At 42.6% G+C, this 23,299-nt stretch overlaps 1 protein-coding gene across 1 annotated transcript; it reads right to left on the reverse strand.

Moving 5' to 3' along the window:
* Positions 1 to 3,866: 3,866 nt before the first annotated feature.
* On the reverse strand, positions 3,867 to 5,592 carry LOC132210657 (probable G-protein coupled receptor 139). The gene is made up of 2 exons (XM_059651767.1): positions 5,529 to 5,592; positions 3,867 to 4,759 (listed from the first exon to the last, which is right to left on the reverse strand). Exons 1-2 carry the CDS (start codon positions 5,590 to 5,592, stop codon positions 3,867 to 3,869), a joined length of 957 nt encoding a protein of 318 aa, XP_059507750.1.
* Positions 5,593 to 23,299: the final 17,707 nt, after the last annotated feature.

A 23,299-nucleotide genomic window follows, 5' to 3' on the forward strand; every position in this document is an offset into this window, starting at 1 on the left:
CCCGGGTAAGGGTGAGATTCATCATTTAAAATACTCTGGTACATTGACATGGAAGTCAGCATTCTGTCATTAGATAGTCAATTTAGTGGGATTATGGATGGATGTTGATTGAATGTGGCAAGAATGTTTTTGAGATAGTACAATAGTTGTAATAATAATGGTGAGCTGATCAGACCTTGTTTTGTAATATCAGCTCATCTGTTTTTGAAAGGTATGTGCTTTCAGATACAGAGCCTGTAGATTTCCTTCCATTATTTTAGAATGTGTAGCAGTTGATGTACCCGTACATTTGTACATTTATCTCATCCTATTAGATTAGATTCCCTACAGTGTGCAAACAGGCCCTTCGGCCCAACAAGTCCACAATGCCCCTTGGAGCATCCCACCCAGATCCATCCCCCCTATAACCCACACACCCCTGAACACTATGGGCAATTTAGCATGGCCAATCCACCTCGCTTGCACATCTTTGGACTGTGGGAGGAAACCAGAGCTCTCGGAGGAAACCCACGCAGACACGGGGAGAATGTGCAAAATCCACACAGACAGTCACCTGAGGCTGGAATTGAACCCTCGTCCCTGGTGCTGTGAGGCTGCAGTGCTAACCACTGAGCCACCATGCCGCCCTGTTCTGGTCTACGTATAATTTCCATTTAATGCTATTTTGTGCTGCCTTGTCTGTGTTCTTGGATTTGCAATATCTCTCCAAGTAGCTTCCCTTGCCTCACTGTTTGGTTTAAACCCCTTGAATATGTTAATAAAGATCTGTAGCTCGGGTTGTGGTTGGAGTTCTTGGTTGGTTCACCGATGTGACTGGTTTTCATGCAAACATTTCATCTCCCCTCTCAGTGACATTGTCCGTGCTGTGTAGCCTCTGTTGAAGCGCTGTTGTTCTGTCCCGCTCTGAATTTATATGGTACGGTCTATAATGGTGGGCAGTCTTCTTTCTGGTTTTGTACCGTAGTGGTATGTAGATGGGGTACATTTCAGCACATTTGTTAATTGTATTGGTGGTTTAAAGCCATGCCTCTATGAATTCTCACACTTGTCTTTGTCTTGTTTGTCCTCAAATGAGAACTTTGTCCCATCAAATTGATACCATTCTATGTTGGGGCATAGTGAAATGAGGGAGAGTTGGTCATGCTGTTTGATACGAGTTGATGTTCGTGTATCCTGGTAGCGAGTTTCTGCCTGTCTGTCCTGCGGAGTGTTTCTCACCCTCTCCATTTCCCTAATTATGTGGCTCAAGGCAGCACGAGTCCCACCATTGTTCAGTTGCAGACCATCCCTGGTTTAGCCCCTTCTTTCTCCAATACTGGTTCCAGTGCTCCGTGAACAATGTTACTCAGTATTTGGGCCTTGCATTCACTTCCTTAATCCTATTTGAATTGTTCCAATTTATATGTGACTGAGGTAACATTCCAGAATTTATTAACTGTAACGTTTCATAGTTTGGTGCCTAGATTCTTGTTCTTATCAAGAAGAACCTTTGTCTTTCTTCTGCCTATATTCTTGCTATTTGCACAGACCACTGTTGTGTCGTTGGGTAGGATTAGGAGGCAGTAAGTTAGAATTTGATGTTTGCAAAATGTGAGGGGTGGGGGAGAGGGAGTCATTGTGTGGCTCTTTAAAAGATGGGCCAGACCCAGAACATCAGCTCTCTTACTCCAATGATGCTGTTTGGCCTGCTGTGCTCATCCAGCTCGACAACTTGTTATCCAAGGCTAGTCCTGTTGAAAGAAATATTGACAGGTCACCAAGCGGATAAAAAGAAGAGGGCTGTTGGACACAGAGACCATACTTGGCTACCATCTGTCAGAGCTCATAGCCCTAAGCTGTCTCGAGAGAAACGCTGGCCCTCACAGCCTTCTCTGTGTCTGAGAGAAAACCTAACAATGGTACCCTTGGCAGAACTAGTTAATATTCCTGACAGAAGAATCGATGGAGAAGGCACAGAACATTCCAGAAGACTCATAACCTGGCTTGAATTTTGAGGGGTTAAATTCCACATTTCTTATTAAGTAGGGTTGTATTTATTGGAACAGCATACCATGAGAATCTTTATTTGGGCATATTTAGTGGTTGGAAGGGAATTATTCAGTCAATGACTAGTTTAGTTCACTGTTAGAGTTAGTAAATAACTTGTTCACTACTTGTTTATTTTAAAGTGAGCGTCAGGGATTTATTTTATTTAACCACTAGAAGTTGCGGAAAACTGGGTTACACCACTTTCCACACTCCATTTTCAGATTATAGTGCAAGGTGCTCCTCTTTGTGTGTTTCGGTTTTAGCTGAAGGCCTGGATGGCTTCCTCCTGCTCCTATATCCTATGTTTCTATGTTCTCAGAAGGGGTTAAGCTCCGTTATATGACAACACAATGACTGGATGCCCGTCCTCCCACTCTGGGTGCACTTACAGCTCTGAGCAGATGTCCCAATCCCTGAGTTAGGACAGGCAAGGGAGCTGTTGTACAGTCTCTTTGATGCAGACAATTACACCAAAAGACCACCCACCCCCACCACGACTGTGTTGTCTGTGAGCATGACAACATTAGTATTTGCTACCCCAACTTGAATGCTTTCAATGACTTACTGTTTCAAGGTGCAACTGTCAGTTAACTTGTCCACACAGCACAGCTCACTCTCATTCAAATAATCTGAAACTACCTGAAAGCTGTTGTATAGTTGCAAACGGTGAGTCTCTTACACTGCTGTCCCACATAAGCTCCACTGCCTCACTTACAGTCACAGTGTCATTTCCCTGATAAACCAAAACACATGACACTATCTTAAGGAAAGCAAGACATGTCAAAAGGTACCCAGGTAATGTTTTACCTCTCTGATGTGTCCCAGTTTGGCCCCCAGGCTAGAAAGCCTGATCCAAAACTATTCCTGTTTTAAATACTCCTGCAGTGGTGGTTGTCTGAGATCATTCTGGTGTCCAGGACAAGCCCACATTCTGCACCCACAACATGCCTCACGCCTAACAAACTTGTTGCATCCAAATGATGTAATTTATGAATTAATGCCTCTTAGCAGTATTACTAACATTACAACATAAAATTTGGAAATCAATTAATTTTAATCCTTTTGAATAAGATAAACACACAAGTTATCATTTGTCACGAGCATACACTACTATCTATGGCCATTACTATTGCACATTAACCACATTTGCACAATGTTTATTTGTATTTTCCAAGATATTTGATGATCACCGACCAAATATCCACCAACAAGTTATTGCTTTGCTTTCCATGATGTCAGACTTTGATTTCTCTCAGAACATGTCTGCTCTGCTCCTGGAGACACTAGATTGGACAGTGGTGGATGGCTCTTCTGAATGATGCTGACGACCTCTGGTTTTCCATTCACTTTATCCTGTAAGCATGATCGAGGGAGAGACCTTCCTAAAATTTAAGTAGTATTTAGGTGAGCACTTGCAATGCCAAGGAACAGAAGGCTACCAAGTGCTGGAAAATGGGATTAGAATAGGTGGTTGTATTTGAATGGCACAAACACAATGAAATGAAGGCCTTTCTCTGTGCTCTAGACCTCTATGACTCTTCAGGGTCCTATTTTTCCCCTTAAAACTGTGGGGATTGCCTGAGTAATCCTTCCACTCAATGCTCTAACAAATGCAGCTTGTGTACAGATCTTGCTTTTTCACACTTTTCGAACTGGGAATGACTTTCTTTAGGTCCAAATCTCTTGCTTCTCCAACTGACGCTGACTGCTTCTGATTCTTCTTTTAACTCACTGTCTAACTCCATGGCCTTTTTCCTGCTTGCAATAAGTTTTAATAAATATTTTCCCGTAAGATCAAAATAAATTCTGATAATGACAAAATGACGTAAAAGTAGTGCTCACAGTTTGATAGCTCTGCGAATCAAACTGAAAGGATATTTGACAACTGTTTTTAACTGCTCTCGGAACTGACTCTGGGTCACTGTGTAGATGCAAGTGTTTGTGCAGGTACTGAGGAGCTGGAGCAGGTATCCAATGGTACCAATAGTGGGTGAAGGTGGAGATGAACCATACACAAATGCAATTCGCTGATGGATGAAACATGTAACATTGGTCATCCATAACAGGATAAAACTGCCTGAGATAGCAAAGAGTAAAATGATGGACTTTCTGCGCCTTTCCATCTCTGGGTCACCAGGGCCCTCCCTCTCAGTTTCCATCCAGAGTCTCCTTCGGGCTTTATTTGCCATGAAGATGTATCTGACTGTCAGAATGTTCAAGAGAACAATCAAAAGGAATGGAACTAAAGGAGTTAGAATGCGATGGAGGAGTACATATGCAGTCCAGATGTCTGAAGTATAATATTCTGGCTTTGTGTCGCAAAACCACTCCAGGTTATTGAAGGTGTATTTAGCTCTGTACTTGAAGAACCAGGGAATGCTTTCCAAACAGCCCAGCACACTCACTGTTCCAATTATCACATGTGCTGTTTTCTCAGTGCAGTATTTATTTCTTAGCTTCTTCCAACAAATAGCCACAAACCGATCACAGGTGAAAGCAACTGTGAGCCACACTGAACACACTGTGGTGCCAGTCATTAGTACATCTGCCAAACTACATACTGCAGTAATATCCAGGAAAGAAACTGGAAAGTAAATGATAAACCATCTCAAGATTACGTCTGTGATGACAACCAGAAGATCTGCTGTAGCCATGGCCACCAGGTAATGATTGACACATTTGGAGAGTCCACAGGTATTACAAGATAGGATTGCGATTGCCATCAAGTTAACTGTTAAATAAAATGTTAAAATTACTGCACAGATGCAATGCGCCAGTTTCGTAACAAAAAATGCTAATTTTGTGCACAGGATATCTGAAAATGCCTTGTTATTGTGCATGCATTCTTGGCAGGAGAAATGGAAATACTTGTAGTTAATCGGAACAGATGTACATTGTACTGTGTTTCAGACATTAAACAGATGAAGAAAAGAATGCCCATTTGAACCAATTTAATTCCATTATCCAGTAAAACCACATTTTGTCCTGGAGTTTCTGCTGGTGAGACAAGTGTTTCTGAAGTGTCGATGAGAGTTGCAGTTTGGGGCCTTGTCGCATCCTGACGACAACGGACTTGGAGAATGAATATTACTCTGGAAAGTCCCATATTCCAAAAACACTCTAAACGTCGCAGTTTGTCTTGGAAAATTTACAAATTAAGACGCACATCCAGAACTTCTACATGCATGCACCTTGCGCGTACGCATACATGCGCATGCACACACCTGCAGAAACACGGCAGCCTGCGTCTTCCTCCACTCTCCTGTTGCTGGGGCCCAGCACCCCTCCGAACTCAACTCACTGCTCCCCCGCTCCCCCAGATCTGATCTCCACCTTCCCCTGCTGCCGTCCCCAATACCTCCTGTACTTTCTCATGACCTGAAGTACATTCACACCCCCGTCCCAAAATCTTCCACACATCGATACTTAGCAAATTCCCACCACCAGAACCAACAAGCTCTTGCTTCAGAAATGAAACCATCTCACAACTTCATCAGCACCTGAGCCCACTTTTCTTGCCGTCTTAAACATCTCTTCCCAGCCAGTGGTCTCGACACCCTCCATCTCATGGCACCTGATGTACCTGGCACACTACCTGCTATGTACTTGAAAATTTATCGACGCACCACGCTGCCCTGTACACATCTTGGAACCTTACCCCATACCTACTTTAAACTTTTCCTACCTGGGAACCTGCTCCTCACCTGACACCCACCTTATGTGCGTTCTCCAGTTTAGATCTTGCACTGCTTTCTCGTCCACCTTGGTTTGGTCAGAAACAACATCCAATGCATACGTTGTTATTTTGTTTTTTATCACATTCTCTACATGGTAACAAACTCCTTGCATCAATGATTTTTCATTTACCCCGCTCAAGGCTGTCAAACTGTGGTTGCTTTTTCCAGTTTTCCTTCAGAACATCAGACCATACTTTGAACAAATAACAATGCAAACAATGATGAATACGCAGTCTGATGGATGTGGCCTCTCATTTTGATTTGGTTACACGTTTCAGTTTGTTCTGATATGTATTGCTCAACAACAATGTATAACTACTAATTACTGAGTCCTTTTAATATGTGCAATTATCGAAGACAATTTCATCACCATTTCTGATTGCATGATACGTTAACAGCATGAATGTAACTTCTAGGATTAACACCACAATCTATTGAATGAGGGTTGAGAGTCAGTTAGCTGAGTCGGCTGGAGGGCTAGTTTTCAATGCAGTGTAATGGCAATAGCATTGGTTCAATTCCCAGATCTATCAGTGCTCTGGTGCCACCCGTATATTTACGGAAGATTGGGAACGTTTGACCATTTACCCGGCAGTCACCATTCTCATTTCTGTGACGTATTTGGATCCATTTGAAGTGATCCTGGTCATTAACAAACTTTACTTAAACCAGTTTATCTGACATCAGTTCTTCTCAGTCCTTTTCACTTATTTTTCGTTAATAAGTGCACCTTCCTCATTTCTTCACTCAATTCTGCTTTAACCACGTGCTTATTATCAGTCTTCTCAGTTTATTTCCTATCGACAAAATATATTTCAGATTTATGATTTTGTTCCCAATTCCAGGGGTGATTCCAACATTCTACAATTTGCTTCCAAGTAGCTCATTCCATATTTTCTACCTAAGACCACTTGAATTGAATTAAATCATGCAGAGCATTGGCCTCAATACTAATTACAATCTGTTTCATACCTGACCCAGACTGAAATGAAACCAGTCATACAACAGTACATTCACCATTCACTGTGTTCACACAAATATTGATACACCTCGGTCATCAATGTCAGCTTTACTGGCAAATAGTTTAGTCAAACTATTTTAATTTTTTTCAGTTAGTTAGCACAAGGTTGTACACAGGCAGGAAATGAGACAATTCTCCTTCCAGTAATTATGTTTTGTAATAAGCACAATATTAACTTAGCTAAAAATAACATTACGGTTTTGAAGTCTTTAATATCTCACGATAGTCAATAGTTAATTCACCAAGAACAGTATATTCTTCAATTCAACATAATGCTGGCTCATGACAGAATTCGTGCTCGAAAGAGAAACAAGTAATTTTGCATGAAAGCACAAGAAGATACAGTTTTATATTTTAACAGAGTTTTGAGCACAATTGAAGCTGAATTGCACATTAAACTTGAGTCAAAACAGAAACCTTTAGCTGATTGCACAATGCTAAACAGGTATGAGTAACTTACTGGGCACTCCAATCGCCCCAAGCACAGGGCAGTAAATGATTTCAACATCAGAGAGTGTTGGAAACACATTGAACGGATATTTCATACTCAGAGGAAAGCAGTTCCAGCTGATCCAAAAGCAACCCAAGCTTACCTGGTACTATAATCTTTATTTATACATACAAAACAGATCCTCCAGGGATACAATTTGGTGGATGATTATTGGTATTAGTTCCAGTTCTTTTAGCCAACATATGTGAGAGAGACATGTAGCATCAGAATAAACATTAATACTGAAATAGGAGAATTGAATGATGGAGAGAAACAAAAAAACATGCTTGCGGATTGGACACACTGTGGCCATGAGTAACAGAGTGATGATGTGAAGGACTTTTTTTTGGTTTTAACTTCTACCACCTTGTCAGCATCTCACATCAGAGGGGACATTTATTTCTCATTGTCATTATCACCGCGACCAAAACGAACAAGTCAGTCAGGAAAGAGTAAGTGAACAATTGATGTCATTCAAACAAGAGGCAGTGGCAGAACAAAGTGGAGATATTACACGAAGCAGAAAACAGGGCACTGACAGATGAGAAAACAAGGCGTAGAGTTGGATGAACACAGCAGGCCAAGCAGCATCAGAGGAGCAGGAAGGCTGACATTTCGGGCCTAGCCCCTTCGACTGACTGGTGGAGTTGTTTGAGTGAATGAACATTTAGAGATTATCATGAAAAAGATAGGATTCATGTTAAAGTAAAAATCAGATCTAAATACGTTACAGAACCAAGTCTAACACAGGCTGTATAAAAGAAACATTAGACTGAGAACAAAGGAGTATCGGCCAATAGAAATGATGATAAGAGCACTTTTGATTTTATATGTTTGGTTTAAGATTTAAGGAGTAATGGTAGTTTACAATTTTAGTTCATTTGTTATCAACAGGGCATTCATGCCATAGTGCAAATTCATGAGCACTTCGATCATACCTCGTTTCATTCGCTTATAGACAGTAAGTTACCAGTTTAGACGAACACTGGGAATGGCTTTAATTCCAGAATTTCAGCCATTGAATTAATTCTCGGTCATTTGGTTGAACTTACAAAGCAAAAAGCTCTGTGCCTCCCACAAAAGTGGAATACAGCAGATGCTGGAATTCTGAAGTAAAAACAGAAACTACTCAAAATGGGTCATGGGATTTTTGAAGCCAACAGAGCCCTGGTAGATAGAGTAAAATGTTATCCCTCAACCAATAGTTGTTATCACTGTGACATACAATGTGGCTGCTTTCCCTTTTTGATGAGAACAAGACATTGGTTTGAAGCAGAAGACCCTTCTGAGTCAACTTTACTGTCTTATTGTCATCCCAGCTGAAGTGAATACCATTCTCAGAATCAGAATTATGTTGAGTTGCTGAAAAGATCAGCACAAATTTCTTTCACCAGCAGTCGATACCTCTGCTGCTGATTTCACAGCTTCCTGCTCATTATCTGCTTCCACTTGATCTTTCAGATTGAGTGTATGTTGCTCCAGATTTTAAGTTCTTGCAGCTGAATAAAACTTTGAATTTTTTGCAGGAAAATATATTGAATTAATTGAGCATTGATATGTGGATGTGCCTGCCATGGGTTAAATATTCATTTTACTACTAATTTTTTGGAGGCCCTGCTATGCTGAGCCTTTGTGGTTTCAATATGTTAAATGAATGGAAGCCTGACCCAGGTGTCTCAACAGTAAACGAATTACGTAACGAATGATTTATATGCCATTGTGAAAACCTGCGCTATATTTATACTGTCTAAACAGTGAAGATGAGATCACACCCTTTTAACCCCTCCCATATCTTGCAAAAATAAGCAGAAGTTATGACAGAGAAATGTACTACATTGCAGAAATCAGTTCCCTATCTGCGGGTGAACTGTGCCTCACTGCTTCATTCTGTCTGTCTGTAAACAATAGTTGCTGCATTGAACACAGTAAATATTAACAAGGTGGATGTGGATAGTGTGTGGATCAGTGCAGAATTTAGTTGCACTGTTTGAATGTTGGGGATTGCCCTTTCAGGAAGAAAATGTGAGACGAATTTGCTTATGGAAGGTTATGCATCTTTGCAAGTTTCAGGAGGCAATGGAAGAGAGATCACTGAATGTTTTCAGAATGGAGGTAGACAGATTCTTCTTAGGCAAATGAATCAAGTGTTGTCAAGTATGCATGGAGATGTGGAATACAAAACAGAAACAGATCAGTGGTGTGAAGCTGGATGAACACAGCAAACCAAGCAGCATCTCAGGAGCACAAAAGCTGACGTTTTGGGCCTAGACCCTTCATCAGAGATGGGGATGGGGAGAGAGTTCTGGAATAAATAGGGAGAGACGGGGAGGTGGACCGAAGATGGAGAGAAAAGAAGATAGGTGGAGAGGAGAGTATAGGTGGGGAGGTAGGGAGCGGGTAGGTCAGTCCAGGGAAGACGGATAGGTCAAGGAGGTGGGACGAGGTTAGTAGGTAGGAAATGGAGGAGCGGCTTGAGGTGGGAGGAAGGTATAGGTGTGAGGAAGAACAGGTTAGGGTGGCGGGGACAGGCTGGGCTGGTTTTGGAATGCAGTGGGGGGAGGGGATGAGCTGGGCTTGTTTTGGGATGCAGTGATGGGAAGGGGAGATTTTTAAGCTTGTGAAGTCCACATTGATACCATTGGGCTGCAGGGTTCCCAAGCGGAATATGAGTTGCTGTTCCTGCAACCTTCGGGTGGCATCATTGTGGCACTGCAGGAGGCCCATGATGGACACGTCATCTGAGGAATGGGAGGGGGAGTTAAAATGGTTCGTGACTGGGAGGTGCAGTTGCTTATTGCGAACCGAGCGGAGCTGTTCTGCAAAGATGGTGCACTGACCTCTACATTGCCGAGGCCAAACGCCAACTCTCCAACACCTCCTCCTACCGCACCCTTGATCATGACCCCACCCCCGAGCACCAAACCATCATCTCCAATACCATCCATGACCTCATCACCTCAGGGCACCTCCTACCCACAGCCTCCAACCTTATTGTTCCCCAACCCCGCAAGCCCCTTTTCATCTCCTTCCCAAAATCCACAAACCTGCCTGACCTGGTCGACCCATTGTCTCAGACTGTTCCTGCCCCACCGAACTCATCTCCACCTATCTGGACTCCATTTTCTCCCCTTTGGTCAAGGAGCTCCCTATCTACGTCCGTGACACCACCCATGCCCTCCAACCCCTCCAGAACTACCAATTCCCTGGCCCCCAACACCTCATTTTCACCATGGGTGTCCAGTCCCTCTACACCTGTATTCCACATACAGTTGGCCTTAAGGCCCTCTGCTTTTTCCTGTCTTGCAGGCCCGACCAGGCCCCCTCCACCGACATCCTCATCCGCCTCGCCGAACTTGTCCACACCCTCAACAACTTCTCTTTTGATCACTCCCACTTCCTACAGACAAAGGGTGTGGCCGTGGGTACCCGCATGGGCCCAAGCTATGCCTGCCTCTTTGTAGGTCACATAGAACAGTCCCTCTTCCGCACCTACACAGGCCCCGAATCTCACCTCTTCCTCTGTTACTTTGATGACTGTATCGGCGCCGCCTCTTGTTTCCAAGAGGAGCTCAAACAGTTCATCCACTTCACCAACACCTTCCACCTCAACCTCAAGTTCACCTGGGCCATCTCCAACACATCCCTCACCTTCCTGGGCCTCCTAGTCTCCATCTCAGGTAACCAGCTAGAAACTGATGTCCACTTCAAGCCCACCGACTCCCACAGCTACCTAGAATACACCTCCTCCCACCCACCCTCCTGCCAAAATTCCATCCCCTATTCTCAATTCCTCCGCCTCAGCCGCATCTGCTCCTAGGATGAGGCATTCTACTCCCGCACATCCCAGATGTCCACGTTCTTCAAGGACCACAACTTTCCCCCCACAGTGGTCGAGAAAGCCCTTGATCGCGTCTCCCACATTTCCTGCAACACATCCCTCACGCCCCGCCTCCGCCACAATCGCCCCAAGAGGATCTCCTGGGTCAGCCACCTCTCAAAAGAAAATTGCACTATTGCACTGATTTTCCAAATAAATGGAGATCATTCCAGGATAAATCTATGGCTGAACCCTCAAAAACAAGGGTGGCAGAAAAGACAGGCAGAGGCATATATCACTCATAAATAAGTCATTCCTTTCATCAGTTTTCACTGTAATATGGTCTGTGAAAGTTCTCATGGCCAGTTGTTCACCGTGTAGATTCTGTGCTGTCTAGGACATTGAACGTTGTAAAAATGATTAATTCAAGAGCAAACAACAGCTTGATAGCTACAAAGCTTGTGCACAGTCAGCTTGGAAATAATAGATGCGGAGAAGATATTTCCATTCAAAGGAGAGATAAGCATCCGAGGACAAAGCCCCAGAGTGAAGAGATGACCATTCAGAACTGAGATGAAGTGGAATTTCTTCAGCCAGAAGGTGAATCTGCGGAACTCATTTCTACAGAAGGCTGTGGATGCCAAGCCATTGATTGTGTTTCAGAGAGAGAGAGTTTTTTTTGGAAGAGGATTAAAAGTTACAGGTAGTAGGAAGGGTAGTGGAGTTGAGAAGTATATCACACGTTATCAAATGATGGATGGAGTAAACTCGATTGACCAAATGTCTGAACTGTACTACTGTATCTTCTGGTATAATTACCCCAGGTGAGGGTGATATTCATCATTTTAAATAGTTTGTTGCATCGACTTGGAAGTGAGCACTCTGTCATTTGATTGTCAACTTAATGGGATTATGGATGGTTAGTTCTTATGTGTATTGAATGGGGCAAGAATTTTTTGAGATAGCGCAATAGTTGTCATAACAATGACTCTCTGATCGTACCTTGTTTTGTAATATCAGCTCATCTGTTTTTGAAAGGTATGTGCTTTCAGTTATGTATCCTGTAGATTTCCTTGCATTGTTTTAGCATGGCTAACCTGCACTCTCACATTTGTACTCTCATCTCATCCTGACATGGTCTCCTTATAATTTCCCATTTTCTGCTGTCTTGTCTCTTCGTTTTGCCTCTCTGTTTGATTTCAAGCTCTTTAATACGTTAATGAAGATCTGTTGCTCGGATTGTGGATCGAGTTGTTGATTGGTTCACCGGTGTGGCTGCTTTTCACGTAAACTTTTCGTCTCTCTTCTCAGTCACATTGTCTGTGCTGTGTATCCTCCGTTGAAGCGCTGCTGTTCTGTCCCGCTCTGAATTTATATGGTACGGTCCGTCAAGGTGGGCAGTCTTCCTTCCGGTTTTGTACCGTAGGGGTATGCAGATGGGGTCTATTTCAGCATGTTTGTTAATTGAATCAGTGGTTTAAAGCCATGTCTGTCTGAATTCTCACACTTGTCTTTGTCTTGCTTGTCCTCGTACTCTAACTTTGTCCCAGTCAAATTGATACCACTCTGTGTCGCAGTGTATTGAAACAACGGAGAGTTGGTCGTGCTGTTTTGCTGCGAGTTGATGTTCATGTATCCTGGCGGTGAGTTTCTGCTTGTCTGTCCTCTGGAGTGCTTCTCGCCCTCTCTACTTCCCTCATGATGTGGCTCAAGGCAGCACAGGTCCCACCATTGTTCAGCTGTAGACCATCCCTGTGGTTTAGCCCCTTCTTTCCCAATACTGGTTCCAGTGCTCCATGAACCATATTACACAGTAGTTGGGCCCTGCATTCACTTCTTTAATCCTATTTGCCTTGTTCCAATTTGTATGTGATTGAAGTAACATTCCAGAATTTATTAACTGTAACATTTTATAATTTGGTGCCTAGTTTCTTGTTCTTACAATGCAGAACATTTATCTTTCTTCTGCCTATATACTTGTTAACGGCACAGGCCGCTGTTGTGAAGCTGAGTGAAGTACTTGTGTATTAAGAGGCAGTAAGTTCGAATTTGATGTTTGCAAAATGCTAGGGGCGGGGAAAGAGGGAATCATCGTGTAGCTCTTTAAAAGTTGGACCAGACCCAAAATGTCAGCTTTGTTGCTCCTCTGATGCTGCTTGGCCAGCTGTGTTCAACCTGCTCTACACCTCGTAATCACAGATTTTCCAACATTTCCCACTATCTCTACACCACTTTTCACATTCCTTTTACAGTCTACGAGCAAAGTGCTCCCCTTTGGGTGTTTCAGTCTTAGTTCTCAGAAGGGGGTTAAACTCCCCTTTATAACAGATTGGGGCCTCATTCACTATTGTTGGAAAATAAATGCTTAATCGTGCCAGGGGCATTCACATTGACACGACTCAAGCACTTCCCTGCAAATAAGTTCCAAGGCTCATCAGAGTGCAGTAATTGAAATAAATAGTGCGTACATAAACTATTTCCAGCAACAATCTGGAGCAAAATACAGCCAATCTGAAAGATCTAATGGAAGCACTTAATGGTCCAGAAGCTGAGAATTCAGCAGCAGAGGTATAGATTGATGGTGTAAAAAAAAATTGTACTGATCTTTCCAGCAAGTCAATGTGATTTTGATTTTGATAATGCTCTTCACTCTGGGTGGGGTGACAATGAAGTAGTAAAGTTGGTTCAGAAGGGCATTGTGCTTCAACCCAGTGTCTTGTTCTCATCAAAAAGGGAAAGGATCAGTTATGCCACAGTGATAATTATTGGTTAAAGGATAATATGTTCCAGCTTCTACTCGGGCTCCATTCGTTTAGAAAACCTTCAAAAATTCTGTCCATTTGATTAGGGCCAGGGCTAATGGAGAAAACAGAGAATGTTGGAAACATTTTGACAAGTCACTAAGCTGAAATCTTAACTGTTTCTCCTTCCACAGATTAGAACTAGCTTCAAAAGTGATTTTGAGGAGCTTTTGTTCGTACTTCAGCTTTTCAGCTCTTGCAAGGCTTGTTGCTTTGGGAGGTCAACAAAATGTCAGAGAGTTAACTGGATGGATAAAATTCTGCCATTCCTGATGTTTGTGTAAACTGGCAAATGAAGTCTGTAAGGCCATGAACTAAACAAAGTTTGTTTGGAAGTTGTGATGAATTCTTACTAAGGCTTGAAAACCTTGTTCATAATGAGGCAAATAAAATTGCAAACCAGCAGCTTCTCCATGACTCCTGAAAACTTAAATTGAATGTATAAAATCAAGTGTTCTCATGATAAGTGATAATGGGAACTGCAGATGCTGGAGAATCCAAGATAACAAAGTGTGGAGCTGGATGAACACAGCAGGCCAAGCAGCATCTCAGGAGCACAAAAGCTGATGTTTCGGGCCTAGCCCCTTCATCAGAGCTTATGATAATATCTCTTGATCTATATTTGTGTCATTGGCTCTCAGTTTAATGTTTGTTTTGTACTTCTTGTGTTAAACTTAGTTCCGTAGCATATTTAGAATGATTTTAAACATGAATCAGAACTTTTTCATGATCATCTCTAAATGTTTATTTATTCAAAGAGCTCCACCCTTTAATGACCCTGTTTTCTGCTTCGTTGAATATTACCTGCTTGTTCTGCAACTGACACTTTGAAAGAGTTTAATTATTCTCGTTTTCTTAACTGGCTCACTTGTTCATTTTGGTAATGACAATAATAAATAAATGAACCATTTGATATTTGAGCTGGTGTTGGGGTTGCAGAGGTTGAACCAAAAGCAAAATGGGACTACTATTTTTCACACCACCACATTGTGTTACCTCATGACCTCAGTGTAACCAATCCTCAAGTTATCCTTCTTTGCCTTCATCATTCAACCCTTCTATTTCAGAATTCATGTTTATTCTGTTGCTCCATTTCTCTCGTGTTTGTTGAAAGAACTGTAACTAATTTCAGTGCTCGCCCAGCCAAATTGAACCCCTGGAAGATATGCATATAAATGATGATCGCAGTCCCATATAAACTTGAACGAATTGCTTTTCTCTGAGTATGAAATATCCATTCAATCTGTTTCCAACTGATGTTGAATTCATTTATTAGCCCATACCCTAGGCCATTGGAGTGCCCAGTAAGTTACGAGTACCTGTTCGGCATTGTGCAATTAGCCAATTGTTTCTTTAACTGAAATGCATAACTCAGCTGCTGTTGTACTCAAAGCTTTTTTCGAATATAAACCTGTGTTTCATCATGCTTGTTTGCAGTTCTCTTGGCATAAAATCTGTCATGAGCCAGCAGTGTGTTGATTTTAAGAAAGTACTGCCCTTGCTAAATTAATTGTTGACCATCTTGAGATTGTTCAAATAAACATCAAGATTGCATATTTTTAATTAAGTTAACGTTGCATTTATCACAATGTGTAGTTATTGGAAAGCTACTTGGCTAATTTACTGCCAAAGACTGATGAATGCACTAAAGTTTGATTATTTGCATTTCAGACTAGGGTGTATACAAAACTGCTTGCGGTTAGTGTTGTGACTAATGCAGCCCCTGAATAAATGTAATTCAAATGGTCAAAGACAGACAATATGGGATCAGCTAAATGGAAGCAAATTGTAGAATGTTAGAATCACCCCTGGAAGTGAAATCGCAACATAAATCTCAAGCATATTTTGAAGTTAGGAAACAAATTGAGCAGACTGGTAATAAGGCAGAGATAGCCAAGTGTGGAGCTGCATGAACACAGCAGGCCAAGGAACTTCTCAGGAGCACAAAAGCTGATGTTTTGGTCCTCGACCCTTCATCAGAAAAGGGTGAAGGGTAGGGGGTTCTGAAATAAATAGGGAGAGAGGGGGAGGCGGACCGAAGATGGATAGATGAGAAGATAGGTGGAGAGGAGACAGACAAGTTCAAGAGGCGGGGATGGAGCCAGGAAAGGTGAGTGTAGGTGGGGAGGTAGGGAGGGGATAGGTTAGAAGGGAAGACAGACAGGCCAAGGTGGGACATGACCAAGCGGAGGCTTGGGGACCGCTTTGCAGAACACCTGTGCTCAGTTCACAACAAACAGCTGCACCTCCCAGTCGCAAACCATTTCAACTCCCCCTCCCATTCCGCAGATGACACGTCCATCCTGGGCCTCCTGCAGTGCCATAATGATGCCACCTGAAGGTTGTAGGAACAGCAACTCATATTCTGCTTGGGAACATTCACAAGCTTCAAAATCTCCCCTCCCCTACTGCATCCCAAAACCAGCCCATCTCATCCCTTCCTCCCTAACCTGTTCTTCCTCTCATGTATCCCTCCTCCCACCTCAAGTTGCGCCTCCATTTCCTACCTACTGACCTCATCCTGCCCCTTGACCTGTCCGTCCTCCCCGTCTGACATATGCCCTCCCTACCTCCCCACCTACACTTACCTTTACTGGCTCCATCCCTGCCTCTTTAACTTCTCTGTCTCCTCTCCACCTATCTTCTCGTCGATCCATCTTCGATCCGCCTCCCCCTCCTTCCCTATTTATTTCAGAACCCCCTCCTCCTCCCCCTTTTCTGATGAAGGGTCAAGGCCCGAAACATCAGCTTTTTGTGCTCCGAAGATGCTGCTTGGCCTGCTGTGTAGATCCAGCTCCACACGTTGTTATCCCGGATTCTCCAGCATCTGCAGTTCCCATTATCTCTGTTAGTAAGGCATTTGGTTTTCTTGGCTTGGTTATAACAGGTTTAGAGTGAAGAATTGAGGAAGATTTATAATTTACAAAAATGAGAGAAAAGCACTGATCAAGAACTGCTGTCAGTAAAGCTGCTTTACTAAAAATTTATGAATCACTGGGATCATTTCAAACACATCCAGGTATGTCAGAGAAATAAGGATTGTGACTGTTGAGTAAATGGCCAAATGTTTCCAATCTTCCTTAAATATACATATAGCACCAGAGGGCCGATGGGTACAGTTTGCATCACACTGCATTGAAAACCAGCCCTCCAGCTCATGTAGCTAACTGACTCTGCACCTAGGAAATGGGTTAAGTCTGCTCCACCCTCGTTCAATAGCTGTTGATATTAATCCAAGAAACCACAATCTGTGCTGTTAGTTTATCGTGTAATCAGAAACGGTAATGAAACTGTCATGAATAATTGCAGATAGTGACAAGACCCAATAGTGAGATGTCCATCACTGTCGAGCAATGCAAACTACAACAAACTGAAATGCTGAAGCATGTGTGGCCAAATCAAAAAGAGAGGCCACAGACATCAAGCTGAGTATTTGTTATGGTTTGCACAGGTATTCTTTCAGAGTATGGTCTGGTATTCTGAAGAAAAACTGGAAAAAGCAACTTGTGTTTGACAGCTTTGAGTGACATAAATGAAAAAAAAAATCACTGATGCCAGAAGTTTATCACCGTATTTGTAATATTATAACACATTGTAACAATGTAAATACTGGACACTGCTTCCAATCAAACTGAGTTGGACTGCGAAGCCGTCACTGATCCGGGTGGCACAGTGGCTCAGTGGTTCGCACTGCAGCCTCACAGCACCAGGGACCCAGTTTCAGTCTCAGCCTTGGGTAACTGTCTGTGTGGAGTTTGCCCATTCTCCCCGTGTCTGCGTTGGTTTCCTCCGGGTGCTCTGGTTTCCTCCTACAGTCCAAAGATGTGCAGACTAGATGGATCGGCCATGTTAAATTGCCTGTCGTGTTCAGGGGTGTGTGGGTTATCGGGGGATGGGTCTGGGAGGGATGCTGCAAGGGGTGTTGTGGACTTGTTGGGCTGAAGGGCCCGTTTCCACACTGTAGGAGATCTAATCGAATCAAGCAGGAGGTCACACGTAAAGTGGGTATCAGTTGAGGAAGTGGTTGCCAGGTAGGTGAAGTTTTGGGTAGGTATGAAGTAATGTGCTGAGTAAGTAGATTGCAGGATGTGGTGTTAAGTAGGTACTGTGCGAGGTATATCAGGTGAATAGAGCTGAGGTGAAGACAGTAATGACTGATTGCTGGGAGGAGTAGTTTAAGATGGCGGGGAAGATGGTTTCAGGTTTTGATGGAGTTGTGATGTGATTGGCCAACTCTGCTCACTTTGACTATCTCTGTGGTGTGCTGTTGGAGCATTTCTTCCACTTCCTTTTGAACTATGTTGCTTTGTGATGATTAATCCTGCAGGGATGTCATTTTATTGGAACAGCATTCCCCATGTCAACCTAATGCCAATGACATTAGTCCTTCCTATCCTATTTCTACCTAAGTCCTCATTGCAGTGTAATAAGTCTTTACATTCACTTCTCTGTTCCTGGGACATATAGCTCATTCCCTATCCCATTCCTGAAGGACTTCCTCGTTATTCAATTTATTCGGAGGCACATCAATGGAAGAACGTAAGAATGAGGAACAGGAGTAGGCCATCTGGCCCCTCGAGCGTGCCCCACCATTTATTTAGATCATGGCTGATCTTTTTGAGACCCAGCTCCACTAAACTGCCCACTCTCCATAACCCTTAATTCGTTTACTCTTCAAAAAATTTATCTAGCCTTCCTTAAAAACTTTCAGTGAGGTGGCTTCAACTGCTTCACTGGGCAGGGAATTCCACAGATTCACAACCCTTTGGGTGAAGAAGTTCCTCCTGAGCTCAGTCCTACATCTGCTTCCCTTTATTTTGAGGCTATGCCCCCTAGTCCTGGTTTCACCTGTGATAGGAGATAACCTCCCTGCCTCCACTTCCTATTCTTGTTTGTTTCTATAAGATATCCCCTCATTCTTCTGAATTCAAATCAGTATAATCCCATGCGACTCCAAATCATCAATATCCAAATCATTTGGATGTGATTGCTCACTCTGAGTGTCAGCTACTAATATCAGTTCCTCTGTTTCCCTGTTCCTTTCATGGTAATGTTTCAGCATGTTCATGTTTGACAACTTATTTTTTTTTCCGATCTGTTTGTTAAAATTGTTACATTGACTGTTTGATTGATCTGAGAATCCGAGTGAAAGGGAGCTTCACAAGTGCTTTCAGATGCTTTCGGAATTGGCTCTGGGTCACGGTGTATATACAAGTGTTTGTACATGTACTGAGGAGCTGGAGCATGGTGCCAATGGCCCCTGCAGTTGGTGAAAGTGGAGGATAATCATACATTAATGAAAATCGTCGATATAAGAAACACACGACATGAGGGATCCATAAAATAATGAAGTTTCCCGAGATAGCAAAGAGTAAAATGATGGATTTTCTGCGTTTGTCCATCTCTGGGTCACTGGACCGCTCCCTGTCACTGTCTTTCTGGAGTCTCCTATGCGCTTTGCTTGCTGTTAAAATATGTCTGACAGTGAGAGTGTTCAAAACAAGAATAATAACAAATGGCAGTAAAGGGGCGAGAATGCGATGGAGTATTTCCATAAATGTCCAGAAAATTGAAGTGTTGTACTCTGGTTTTGTAATGCAAAACCATTGCAGGTTATTGAAGTTGTATTGGGATTGGAATTTGAAAAACCAGGGAATGCATTCTAAATAACTCAGCACGCTCACTGTTCCAATAATCACAGATGCAGTTTTTTCAGAACAGTATTTGGCTTTCAGCTTTGGACAGCAAATTGCCACAAATCGATCAATGGTGAAAGCAACAGTCATCCAGACAGAATGTATTGTGGTTGCAGGAATGAGCACCATAACAAAACTACAGACCTGAGTAATATCCAGGAAAGATACTGGGAAATACATAATAAGCCACCTCAACATCACATCAGCGATGACAACGAGGAAATCTGCTGTCGCCATTGCTATCAGGTACTGGGTGATACACTTAGCGAGACCGCATTCTCTCCGAGAAAGGATGACAATCGCCAACATGTTAACTGCAATAAATAAACAAAACCAGGTGTATAGGTTTAATACACAAGTTTCACCAAATTTTCTGTTGAATTTGCTACATCAATAATTCCATCTCATTCACCAAAGTTTTTCACAGGAAATGTTTTGTGAAAAGATCTTTTGTTTTACCCAATTTCCACAAATTGAAGTAATAACAATTTTAAAAGCATGCATGAATAATTTCATTGAAGAGAATGTTGCAGACACCACTATCACTGTCCCTGGATATGTCCTGTCCCATTGGCAAACAGACCAACAGAGGTGGTGAGACACCGGTCTATGATCAGGAGGGAGTTTTCCTGGAATTACTCAATATTTACTCTGGATCTCATGAAGTTTCATGGGATCAGGTATAACACAGAGAGGTAAATGCCTAGACCTGAAACATCAGCTTTCCTGTTCCTCTGATGCTGCTGGGCCAGCTGTGTTCATCCAGCTCTACACCTTGTTATCTCAGATTCTCCAGCATCTGCAGTTCCTACTATCTCTGAAGCAAACCTCCTGCTGTTTAACATGTACTGTTGTGACTCTGCTGATGAATTTGTATTCCTCCTCTTGAATAACACTGAGAGAAAGCACTGAGGGGAGCAAGTGTGAAAATTGTCCTCTGGCTGGGAAGTTAAATGTTCACCACCAGGAATGGCACAACACTTGTGATTGAGCTGTTCACATTCTAAAGGTTACTGCTGCTCGACTGCGTCTGTGGTGGGTGGTGAAGGAACCAAAAAGAGTGAAAAATATACATGACCTCATCGTTACCAATCTGTTGGCTTCAGGTACATCAGTCTATGGCCATATCTGTAAGAATGACCTCCGCATGGTTGTTGTGGAAACAAAGACCCACCTTGACATTGAGAATACCTTCCATTTAGCTCAGTGGGACAGAGTTCGAAATGATCCAGCAGCTCAAATTGGGCATCCGTGAGCTGCTTTTGGCCATCAGCAGCATCAGAACCAATCACAAATCTGCCACCTTGTGACCCAGAAAATCGCCCTTTCAACCGTTATCGTCAAGCCAAAAGTCTCGTGCAAAAGGCTGGAACAGCACAAGGCACACCTAAAAAATGAGTTGCCAACCTGGCAAAGCTACCCAGCAGGATTAATTGCAAGCCAAACAAGACAGCAGCAAGTGACAAAAAGAGCTAAATGATCTCACCTATCCGCTCCTCCCACCTCAATGATCAACTCCAACCCCCCACATCCTACCTACACTCACATAACCTCTTCTCTCCGCATCCCCGCCTCCTTGACCTGTCCATTATCTTTCCAACTATCTGCTCCACTATCCAAATTCTACCATTGCCTCCACTTCTCTCTGAAGTAAATAGAGCTGCAGTCCCCTCTCCCATTTCTGAAGAAGGGTCTCGGCCAGAAATGTCAGCCTTCCTGCTCCTCTGATGCAGCTTGTCCTGCAGTGTTCATCCAGCTCCACAGCTTGTTAACTCAGACTCCAGCATTGGCAGTTCCTACTATCTCTGAGACAATATCAAGGGTTGTGCTGAGAAGTGAAAAATAAGCTTTGTACCTCATGATATCTATTCTCTAACTAGAGACAATGTCACCACTGCCTCTTGACATTCAATCACTGAATCATCTGGTCTCAATTTTCTTGGAGTTACTGTGGATTGGAAACTCAACTGGCATCACCATATAAATACAATACCTACCAGAGCAGATAAGAGGTTTGGAATACTGCCCTGAGTATCCCACACACAGACTTCTGAAGCCATCTCCCATGTGCAATAAACAAGTCAGGAATACTCTCCACTTGCCTTTACGTTCCAACAGCACTCAAGAAGATTGACACTTTCCAGCAAAAAGCAGTCTCCCTGCTTGGCACCTAATCCATAAGCATTCACTCCCTCCACCATCAATGTTTAGGCAGCAGTACTGTATACTATCTACAAGATGCGCAGCAGAAATTTGTCCAAGGTTCTTAGACAGTGCCTAAAAAAGTTAGATCTACTTACATCCAGAACCAGGAGGGTTACAGCTACATTGGAACGCCAGCGCCTGCATCTTCCCCACCAGCCACAAACTATTTGACTTGGAAATATATCACCATTTCTTCACTTCTGGTCGTTCAAAACCTGAGAGAATTGTGAGTTTATCTCCAGTACATGAACTGCAGTAGTTCAAGAATGCAATTCACTAGCATCTTTTCAAGGGCAACTAGGGACAAGCAATAAATGCTGGCCAGCCTGCAACACACACATTCTGTATCCCATATACTTTGTCTAAGACCAAACTTCAAATGCACATGAGTTGTCTGTTCAGCACTCGTCTGGAGATTTTGAATAACATCATGGCTGAGTAAGTTATCGTACTATTATCATTTATCGGTGTGATCGAAGAACAAGAATTTCTAATCAATGGACGTGGATTTCCAGCAAACAATGAAATAGTTGGCAAAGATCACTGAATTATGAAGTTAAATTGTGATTATCAAACAAATTTCTCAACCTTTTGTCTTCAGTTCGTAAAGAAATATGTTTTATGTTGGCTTTGTTCTCAAAGTCCAATGTTTCCAATGCCTAATCAATCAGCATCGAGTGTTTCCACTATTTGAACATTTAAGTAAATGATCTAAAATAGGATTAAACATGGCAAGCACAATAAGTAATTTGACATCAGCTGGTTAGGTTTTATTATATTAATCAAACTGCATGCAGTTATCACTCTTAAAGATGTGAAAGAAAACCATGAAAGTATTTTATTTCGAGTACCATTCCATTGGACAGGTTTCCTGATTGGTTCATAACTGATTTTGAAAAGATGGTGAATTAATGTCAAATGAGCAGTTGAGGAAGAGAAACACTTCTCGTAAGTAACTCTGTTTTGAGCACTATTCTTGCCTCGGTTATGCATAATGTTCAAACTTAAAACAGTAAACCAATTGCACAAATGTGGACAGATATTACTTACCAGACACTCCAATAGCGAAAAGCACAGGACAGTAAATGAACTCAACGTCAGCGAGTATTGGTACCAAATTGAAAGGATACTTCATTTTCTGTGTCAAATAATCCCAACCTAGTCACCAACTCAAGCAGTCTATATACATTAGCAACCAAATCCTCCAAGGATGTAATTAGGGTGATATTACTTCCAGTCCTTTGAACAAACAGATCTGAAATGAAAATGTATTAGGGTGCAGAAATACCTAATGTGGACTGGGATCACAGAAATAAGAGGCAGACAGTGAAATGCTCTGCAAAGCATGCACGTGAATGCCTGGAGAATATTCCAGAAGGATGCAGGGCTGATTTTGCAAGTAGACACAGTATATTCATTTCATAGTGACGAAGGATGCTGTGGGTTGCAATAGTGATGAAGGATGCTGTAGAACATAGAACATAGAACATAGAACAGTACAGCA

This window comes from Stegostoma tigrinum, chromosome 16 (genome assembly GCF_030684315.1).
Source record: "Stegostoma tigrinum isolate sSteTig4 chromosome 16, sSteTig4.hap1, whole genome shotgun sequence".
In the NCBI taxonomy this organism is placed as follows: domain Eukaryota; kingdom Metazoa; phylum Chordata; class Chondrichthyes; order Orectolobiformes; family Stegostomatidae; genus Stegostoma; species Stegostoma tigrinum.

Bases quoted from the DNA above. Each gene is read 5' to 3' on its own strand.
- LOC132210657 (XM_059651767.1), bottom strand. From the start codon at position 5,592: ATGGAGGGTGTCGAGACCACTGGCTGGGAAGAGATGTTTAAGACGGCA. The intron at 4,760-5,528 runs GTGCTGATGAAG...TTTATTTAACAG, and splicing joins GGCAAGAAAAGTGGGCTCAG to TTAACTTGATGGCAATCGCA.